The 10,223-nt window shown below is 43.8% G+C and overlaps 1 protein-coding gene across 1 annotated transcript in view; it reads right to left on the bottom strand.

The window, feature by feature from the left end:
• Positions 1 to 603: 603 nt before the first annotated feature.
• The window catches only part of LOC138978962 (signal recognition particle receptor subunit beta-like), a 9,986-nt gene continuing 366 nt past the window's right edge, over positions 604 to 10,223 (bottom strand). Inside the window, exons 2-7 of the mRNA XM_070351779.1 lie at positions 9,408 to 9,502; positions 8,973 to 9,050; positions 8,138 to 8,217; positions 7,379 to 7,438; positions 2,858 to 2,989; positions 604 to 1,376 (exon numbers count right to left, since the gene is read on the bottom strand). Coding sequence (XP_070207880.1) covers positions 1,163 to 1,376; positions 2,858 to 2,989; positions 7,379 to 7,438; positions 8,138 to 8,217; positions 8,973 to 9,050; positions 9,408 to 9,502 — 659 coding nt within the window. The 3' untranslated portion in view covers positions 604 to 1,162. The remainder of the gene's footprint in view (positions 1,377 to 2,857; positions 2,990 to 7,378; positions 7,439 to 8,137; positions 8,218 to 8,972; positions 9,051 to 9,407; positions 9,503 to 10,223) is intronic.

Raw genomic sequence — 10,223 nt, 5'->3', positions numbered from 1 at the left:
CAACCCTGGGTCAGGGCGTCAGCAATTTTCTCCCCCCTTTCCTAACCTAGGTGGTGGGTTCAAGTGCTTGTCTTTCGGATGAGACGAAAAACCGAGGTCCCTTCGTGTACACTACATTGGGGTGTGCACGTTAAAGATCCCACGATTGACAAAAGGGTCTTTCCTGGCAAAATTGTATAGGCATAGATAAAAATGTCCACCAAAATACCCGTGTGACTTGGAATAATAGGCCGTGAAAAGTAGGATATGCGCCGAAATGGCTGCGATCTGCTGGCCGATGTGAATGCGTGATGTATTGTGTAAACAAAATTCCATCTCACACGGCATAAATAAATCTCTGCGCCTTGAATATGTGCGCGATATAAATTGCATAAAAATAAAAAAATAAATAAAAAAATCCCTGCGCTTAGAACTGTACCCACGGAATACGCGCGATATAAGCCTCATATTGAAATGGGCAAACGAGCTCACACGTAACCAGAAAAATCCTGGAACGCTGAAGAAGAAGAACATACATCTCTTTGCAAACATTAACCATCACACATGCACACACAACAACAAGAACAGCACTTTTAGAGTGAATAAACAACAAACACATTGTAGTCAGTGAGTTACCATTAAAGGTAGAAATGTTCAGAATACCAACATAACCATAACAACATCAAACGCAAGAAACAATACAACAATAACAAATTATAATAATAAATTATGTGTTTAAAAAAAATAAAAATTCTTTGTAATATCAATAACATGTCTGCCTGTAGGACATTTAATATATCCAGTAATATGTCTGCCTGTAGGACATTTAATATATCCAGTAATATGTCTGCCTGTAGGATATTTAATATATCCAGTAATATGTCTGCCTGTAGACAATAACATATCCAGTAATATGTCTTCCTGCAGGACAATAATATATCCAGTAATATGTCTGCCTGTAGGACAATAATATATCCAGTAATATGTCTGCCTGTAGGACAATAACATATCCAGTAATATGTCTGCCTGTAGGACAATAACATATCCAGTAATATGTCTGCCTGTAGGACAATAACATATCCAGTCGGACAACAATACTGTTCCACCACCCATCAAAACCAGACACAGTTATTACATATTACAGTTCGTCAATTTCAAAACCACTGGCTATATATATATATGTCTAAGCCACACGGCCAATCCAGTCCAGAACAGGTTCTAAATCTGCCTCCCCATTTTCATCCTTGCCCCGAGCACTGCACTCCACAAACTCCACTCGCAGAGGCTTGATGTCGGCGAAGGAGAAATGTTTGTCGCGTTTTCCGAGGAAGGTGTTGTTGTTGCCGGTGCTGTCCGTGCTCTGTAGGGCTGCCGACTGCGTGACTCGCAGCGTGTTGCTGCAACCACACAGTGTCACCATTCAGTATTAAGATACGGTAAGACGAGGTCAGATCAGAGCAGGAAACTGTAATGTCCATTTTCATTGTGCAGACCTGAAAACCCCTGTTTTGCACTTGGAGAACTATCAAACAAACTTAACCCTTAGGCTGGTTGTCGCGACATATGTCGCGCTACTGGCTCAGTCTGTTTGGTCGGTTCCGATTACCTCCCATGGATGCGAAAACCTATATGACCGTTTTTCTTTATTTTTCTCTCTGTTAATTCACCAGTGGCAATGTAACATGTGTTACAGAATTGCACCAGTGTAAGGGATGTATTTTCAGAAAAAAATTGCATACTCCCCACAACATTTGAACATCAATGAATCAAACTTGCTTCACACACATCCCTGGCACCTTTAATTAAGTTCACCAAAATATTTAAAACACATTCGTCTTTCATTGTCTCCTGCCAAAAACTTCAACCATGTGTCAAAATACTGGATCATCTTCGTCAACCATGTGTCAAAATACTGGATCATCTTCGTCAACCATGTGTCAAAATACTGGATCATCTTCGTCAACCATGTGTCAAAATACTGGATCATCTTCGTCAACCATGTGTCAAAATACTGGATCATCTTCGGGATACGCTTGTGAAAAAAAGGAGTCTAGGAATATTTCTCCTCGTACTCTTTTCCACTGATCGTACTGATCGTATTCTTTTCCACTGATCGTACTGATCCTATTCTTTTCCACTGATCGTACTGATCGTATTCTTTTCCACTGATCGTACTGATCCTATTCTTTTCCACTGATCGTACTGATCGTATTCTTTTCCACTGATCGTACTGATCCTATTCTTTTCCACTGATCGTACTGATCGTATTCTAGACAATCATGCGTACAGAATACGGCAAAATGGTATTGGTTCCCAGGTCTGATGGTGCCTAAACACGGACATGTTTTGTCTGGCAGCACATGGCAGTACAGAGGAACCCCCTTTTAAGACTCCCCAATTTCAGACTCTCTGCTTTTTGTTGATAACCTCTCTAAATGTACCTCCCTGTTAAGACTCCTCCCTTTAAAGACCCGATTTTCTCAGATTATTGAAGCTCTGAAAAGGGGAGTTCCACTGTATGAAGATAAGATAAGATAAGATAAGATAAGATAAGATAAGATAAGATAAAAAACTGTTATGTCTTTATTCATTGGGCATAAACAGGGAAATGTTTCATTTGGCACCACACCACAGTGCAACCCCCATTTTAAGACCCCATAATTTAAGACTCCCTCCTTTTTAAGACCTTTATTTTTGCAGATCTTCTGCTCATAACATCTGTATATATATTCCCCCATTATAGAGACTCCCTCCTTTTTAAGACCTGATTTTCTCAGATTCTTGAAGGTCTTAAAAGGGGGGTTCCACTGTATCAGACATCAGACATCAGACACCAGACACCAGACACCAGACACCAGACATGAGACATGAGACATACATTTCCTTCTCCATGGCTTTCTGGATGACGCCGGCCCCTTTGCTCAGCATCAGGTCCTGCTTGTTGCATGCTATCAGCAGCGGAGGGGCATTCTGGGATATCACGCGGTCCGTCAAGATGGTGTACAGATACCTGAAAGAACCGATCATACTCGATTATAACTGATGTTTCAGTGGCCTGTTATTTCACGCTTAGGCTAGTCTACAAAAGGCTGTAAAAAAGATATCTATTTTCAAAGAAGTGTAAGGTGTTGGTAGAAGCTTGTTACAGAAAACATTGTCTTTATCCCTAACATGCATTCAACATCAGTTATACATTACCCTTCGCCCCATGAAAAGTTATCAAATTCAAATGATCAATACAGCGTATCACCCTAAGACATCTTTCGATAAATGACAAATCCATAAGCATTGAAACTGAAACTGTCTGTGATTACATGTAGTTAGTTATTATTTTGTATTGTCCCTTCAGCTAATAGTGCTATTCCAGACCGATGCAAGTTTGGTTCTTTTCTCAGTTCACATGGCAAGCTCAATGGAAGCTTAAGCTTTCTGTGAAGAATTCTAGTGTCTGTATGCCCACTACCTTGCACTCTCTAGTGTCTGTATGCCCACTCCCTTGCACTCTCTAGTGTCTGTATGCCCACTCCCTTGCACTCTCTAGTGTCTGTATGCCCACTCCCTTGCACTCTCTAGTGTCTGTATGCCCACTCCCTTGCACTCTCTAGTGTCAGTATGCCCTCTCCCTTGCACACTCTAGTGTCTGTATGCCCACTCCCTTGCACTCTCTAGTGTCTGTATGCCCACTCCCTTGCACTCTCTAGTGTCTGTATGCCCTCTCCCTTGCACACTCTAGTGTCTGTATGCCCACTCCCTAGCACACTCTTGTGTCTGTATGCCCTCTCCCTTGCACTCTCTAGTGTCTGTATGCCCTCTCCCTTGCACACTCTAGTGTCTGTATGCCCACTCCCTTGCACTCTCTAGTGTCTGTATGCCCACTCCCTTGCACTCTCTAGTGTCTGTATGCCCACTCCCTTGCACACTCTAGTGTCTGTATGCCCACTCCCTTGCACTCTCTAGTGTCTGTATGCCCACTCCCTTGCGCTCTCTAGGGTCTGTATGCCCACTCCCTAGTGTCTGTATGCCCACTCCCTTGCACTCTCTAGTGTCTGTATGCCCACTCCCTTGCACACTCTAGTGTCTGTATGCCCACTCCCTTGCACTCTCTAGTGTCTGTATGCCCACTCCCTTGCACTCTCTAGTGTCTGTATGCCCACTCCCTTGCACTCTCTAGTGTCTGTATGCCCACTCCCTTGCACTCTCTAGTGTCTGTATGCCCACTCCCTTGCACTCTCTAGTGTCTGTATGCCCTCTCCCTTGCACACTAGTGTCTGTATGCCCACTCCCTTGCACTCTCTAGTGTCTGTATGCCCACTCCCTTGCACTCTCTAGTGTCAGTATGCCCTCTCCCTTGCTCACTCTAGTGTCTGTATGCCCACTCCCTTGCACTCTCTAGTGTCTGTATGCCCACTCCCTTCACTCCCTTGCACTCTCTAGCCAAATACTACTTTACTTATTAGTCAGATCAACAGATATCATTCATGCAACTGAAAGGCTCACACCATCTCAAAGTAAATAATTTGACTCACCACCTCAGATCAGACCAGGCTTTAAATTTGGTGAACACTTTCTACCCCACCTATGTTGTTAACACTTTCTACCCCACCTTTGTTGTTAACACTTTCTACCCCACCTATGTTGTTAACACTTTCTACCCCACCTATGTTGTTAACACTTTCTACCCCACCTATGTTGTTAACACTTTCTACCCCACATATGTTGTTAACACTGTCTACCCCACCTATGTTGTTAACACTTTCTACCCCACCTATGTTGTTAACACTTTCTACCCCATCTATGTTGTGAACACTTTCTATCCCACCTATGTTGTTAACACTGTCTACCCCACCTATGTTGTTAAGACTTTCTACCCCACCTATGTTGTTAACACTTTCTACCTCACCTATGTTGTTAACACTTTCTACCCCACCTATGTTGTGAACACTTTCTATCCCACCTATGTTGTTAACACTTTCTACCCCACCTATGTTGTTAACAATTTCTACCCCACCTATGTTGTGAACACTTTCTATCCCACCTATGTTGTTAACACTTTCTACCCCACCTGTGTTGTTAAGACTGTCTACCCCACCTATGTTGTTAAGACTTTCTACCCCACCTATGTTGTTAACACTTTCTACCTCACCTATGTTGTTAACACTTTCTACCCCACCAATGTTGTGAACACTGTCTACCCCACCTATGTTGTGAACACTTTCTACCCCACCTATGTTGTGAACACTTTCTACCCCACCTATGTTGTTAACACTTTCTACCCCACCTATGTTGTGAACACTTTCTACCCCACCTATGTTGTGAACACTTTGTACCCCACCTATGTTGTGAACACTTTCTACCCCACCTATGTTGACCAAGTTTTTATTAGCGGAGACCAGCTGTGCTGCAGCAGGTCACTCAGAATTGTATTAACTGTGTAGAAACTGTGTATCAACACACTGGAATGCAGGCGTAAGATTGACGTTACAGGAAGTGACTGAAACTAACAGTCTGAGCGGATATATCCGCACCAGGTCAGATAGAGCCATACCAGTGGGTATGGATATATCCGTACCTGGGAGACAATGAGTTAATACCATCCCTATACTTGGACGCACATCAAACTCCCATGGACAAGATGCTCTCGGGCAGAATGGAAAAATGTGTATGGATTATTTCTTTTTATGTACACTAGTCAGTCATAGCTTTTTTTTTAAATGAGTTCAACAAATTCTCACTCTGTAAGACTCACAACTTTACTGTCCTTATATAAACAAGAACAATTGCCTTGCAGTGTCAGGGTGTGAATGGTATGAGACAGGGGTGTGAATGGTATGAGACAGGGGTGTGAATGGTATGTGACAGGGGTGTGAATGGTATGAGACAGGGGTGTGAATGGTATGTGACAGGGGTGTGAATGGTATGAGACAGTATGAGACAGGGGTGTGAATGGTATGAGACAGGGGTGTGATTGGTATGAGACAGTATGAGACAGGGGTGTGAATGGTATGAGACAGGGGTGTGAATGGTATGAGACAGGGGTGTGATTGGTATGAGACAGTATGAGACAGGGGTGTGAATGGTATGAGACAGGGGTGTGAATGGTATGAGACAGGGGTGTGATTGGTATGAGACAGTATGAGACAGGGGTGTGAATGGTATGAGACAGTATGAGACAGGGGTGTGAATGGTATGAGACAGGGGTGTGAATGGTATGTGACAGGGGTGTGAATGGTATGAGACAGTATGTGACAGGGGTGTGAATGGTATGAGACAGTATGAGACAGGGGTGTGAATGGTATGTGACAGGGGTGTGAATAGTATGAGACAGTATGTGACAGGGGTGTGAATGGTATGAGACAGGGGTGTGAATGGTATGAGACAGTATGTGACAGGGGTGTGAATGGTATGAGACAGTATGTGACAGGGGTGTGAATGGTATGTGACAGGGGTGTGAATGGTATGTGACAGGGGTGTGAATGGTATGAGACAGTATGTGACAGGGGTGTGAATGGTATGAGACAGGGGTGTGAATGGTATGTTGGTATGTGACCAAGTGGAGGGATGGTCGTATTCCAAGTAAAGGCCTGGTCAGATCTGAGACCACCAGCAAAAGTGTGCCTTTAACCCCTTCACTGCCACACTATAACAGCATTTTGGTATTGCTGTGTGCCCGGGCAAAATTTCGCTTTCTTCGGTAGGTTCACTAATCTGTTCACTGCTCGATCATTTATTGAGATATCTCTTAGATCTTTGGCATGTGTTTTGCTTATACCCTTGGCTATTATAGGATGACATGATCATTGGACTTTGTTTGTGATTGTTATAGTAAAAATTGATGACCATTTTTGTCAAAAATTAGTTTCCGGACTTACACACACACATTGACATTGCAGCACGTAAAACCACACAAAACACTGCTAAAACTGGTGTCAAACATCAGGTACTCACATTACAGCCCATAAAAGTATTCTTCTGTGTGGTAATCCATAAATCACTTTTTGTAGAGCTTCCAGAACACTGTATCACTTGAAAACAGGTCTACGAGTTAAGGTCCGACTTTCGGCCGCCATTGTGAATCCTATACTCGGTTCTACACTTCTAACAAAGTTTTCACCACGTGGTACTCACTTATCCGAACGGTCAATGGGAAAGAACTGTGTTTAGAACCCCTACAAGTACTTGGACAGTGGTTACCTCCCATTTAGTTTTCAGAAATGTCCTGAAATGTTGCTGATGCAAATCCCCCGTACTAGGTACGGTTATGGGCGTACGACAAACCGAAAATGACCACGTACCTAGTACGGGGTGGGCAGTGAAGGGGTTAAAGGAGAATATTGCCCACTGGAGAAAACAAGAATGTAATGGAGAGAAGAGGAGCGTGATGGAGAAAAGGAGAACTCACTCAGCCACTTCTTTCATCTCCTTCAGCACTGTGCCGCTGTCCACCACGAAGACCAGGCCCCTGTCAGCACAACGTTACACATGTTATACACTTTAATCCCTAAATCAGCAAATAACAAGGTCATTCATTAACAAAAGAAAATTCAAACGCTGAAGCAATTGAAGCAAGAATTATGATGTAACAAATTGATAACACTCTAGTCCCTAAATCCGTCTTGAAATACAAACAACAATGTTACAAATTGATAACACTCTAGTCCCTGAATCCGTCTTGAAATACAATCCGTCTTGAAATACAATCCGTCTTGAAATACAATCCATCTTGAAATACAAACAACAATGTTACAAATTCAAAACACTTCAATGAAGCGAGGTGTAAACCTGCACTGGTGGCAGAATGACCGAGGTCTTTGACGTGCCACAGTGGTGACACGGGGTGGGACATGGATACCATCTCTCAGTCTGCACATAAAGTCGACCCGTGTCCGGCCCGGCCCGCATTCCAACCCGTGACCCCAGGATCACAAGTCGAGTGCTCTACCCACTGAGCTACCAGGCTCTACCCACTGAGCTACCAGGCTCTACCCACTGAGCTACCAGGCTCTACCCACTGAGCTACCGGGCTCTACCCACTGAGCTACCAGGCTCTACCCACTGAGCTACCAGGCTCTACCCACTGAGCTACCGGGCTCTACCCACTGAGCTACCGGGTTCTACCCACATAACCACGATTGTGTCCCAACTCCTAACTACAGCTGACCTTGCCAGCGCCTTGTTGTCGTCCAACATCTGTGTCCGCAGACGTTCGTGTCCCGGCAGGTCCGTCACCGGCAGGCTCTTCTGCACGCCAGTCATGTGACATCAGTAAGAACTCAGTCATTTCAACCAATCGTTAATACTATTAAATTGTAACTCAAAATTTAAAATGGTTGAAAGAGCCTGTTTTTCATTTATAATTGACAGGTGTTCTTAATTCAGAAAAGTCCCACAGTGGAATCTCCCAAGACCTCCAAAAGTCTGAAAATGTATCACTTATTATCAGGTCTTAAAATTACTTATTCTTCTTCTTCTGCGTTCGTGGGCTGAAACTCCCACGTACACTCGTGTTTTTTTGCACGAGTGGAATTTTGCGTGTATGACCGTTTTTTACCCCGCCATTTAGGCAGCCATACGCCGTTTTCGGAGGAAGCATGCTGGGTATTTTCGTGTTTCTATAACCCACCGAACTCTGACATGGATTACAGGATCTTTTTCGTGCGCACTTGGTCTTGTGCTTGCGTGTACACACGGGGGTGTTCGGACACCGAGGAGAGTCTGCACACAAAGTTGACTCTGAGAAATAAATCTTTCGCCGAACGTGGGGACGAACTCACGCTGACAGCGGCCAACTGGATACAAATCCAGCGCGCTACCGACTGAGCTACATCCCCGTCCTTAAAATGACTAAAAGGAGGGAGTATTAAAATTGTGGTAAATGTATAGAGGTTGTGAACTAAAAAGTCTGACAAATCAGGCTCATAAAAGGGATGGAGTCTTCAATCATGGGGGCTTTAATAGGGGGTTAGGGGTTCCACTGTTAAGAGTTCCGTACTCACGTTGCCTTGAGGCAGGCCGATTGATCCGGAGTTGGGCTTGACGGAGGTCACACTCTGCTTGAACTTCTTGTGCACCAGCTGAAAATGAAGCAATAATGAAATTACAACTAGGACAGTTCCCCCGGACACTAATGTATACACTGATACTGTGATAGTGATCAATACGTGCGTGCGCACACACACACCTGTTTGTGTTGAAACACCATCTGTATTTGTTGAGAGAATCTTCTATGCACTGTGTGATCCAAGCGTCTTTTCTTTTCACATTCACCAGTGTGTCTGTGACTCAAAGTCACGGTCATTGATTGAGTCATGCACATGTACATATTTAAACAACCACTACAATATCTATATATATGTATGCATTTTCAATTTCACATATGGACCACACACAAAATGAATCTCATCGATTCAAATTTGGAGAAAAAACCTTACCCTGGTAAACATGAGCGTCTTCCCGGAGTCACAAATGCCCATCAACAAAATTCCCTGTCGCTTGGTCCCTCTGCGACTCCTCACAGCAAAGAATACTGCACACAAACATAATGAAACAATGAAACATGCTCAGCTGCATGCGTGAAACTGATCAGAATTGAAAATACGGAAAATGTCTTAAATGAGGCCGGGATCCAGGGGCCGCCCAGGTCCTGGTGGGGTGCAGGGGCAACGCCCTGCTAGGGGGCCCAGGAAGAAAACGAAAAATCAGGCTTTTAAGGGTAAAAGTAGGCCTCACCTGGTTTATCAAACACACAAATTTGCACATTAAACAATGTAACAAATGCCAAGCTGTAGTCCGATAATTCGCGCGCCCAGTGAAACAAAGACTCAGCGATGTCCGGTCACTGTGTTAGGAGAAATACGGATCGGATCGCCGGCGAAAAAAAATAAAAATAAAAAAATAAAAAAATTCAGATTTTCAAACTAAGGAATTTCTTATTTAACCTATTTCATTTGGCGGATTTCCGCCCTGAGGCGGAAAAGTTTCACCCATGTCAGCTGTTGAAGGTTTCAGGGCACAGTTCCGGACCAGTATAATTTCTAATTCAAAACTGTACAAAGTCATACAAATTGTACTTGTTGTCTGCAAATTGTACCAGAAACAGCAATATGCAGTATGATCGTTGGGACACAAAGTAACTCCAGTCACGACCAGTGTCAGTGTGTGAGTGTACCCTTTCAGTCTCCCCCCCCCCCCCCCCCCCCCCCCCTCCCCTTAAATATTTGGAGTTTGCACCAGCTAATAAAGTGTCA

Source organism: Littorina saxatilis, linkage group LG10 (genome assembly GCF_037325665.1).
Source record: "Littorina saxatilis isolate snail1 linkage group LG10, US_GU_Lsax_2.0, whole genome shotgun sequence".
NCBI classification, from domain to species: Eukaryota; Metazoa; Mollusca; class Gastropoda; order Littorinimorpha; family Littorinidae; genus Littorina; species Littorina saxatilis.
Note: the sequence above shows the minus strand (reverse complement) of the source record. Positions and strands in the feature narration are given on the sequence as shown.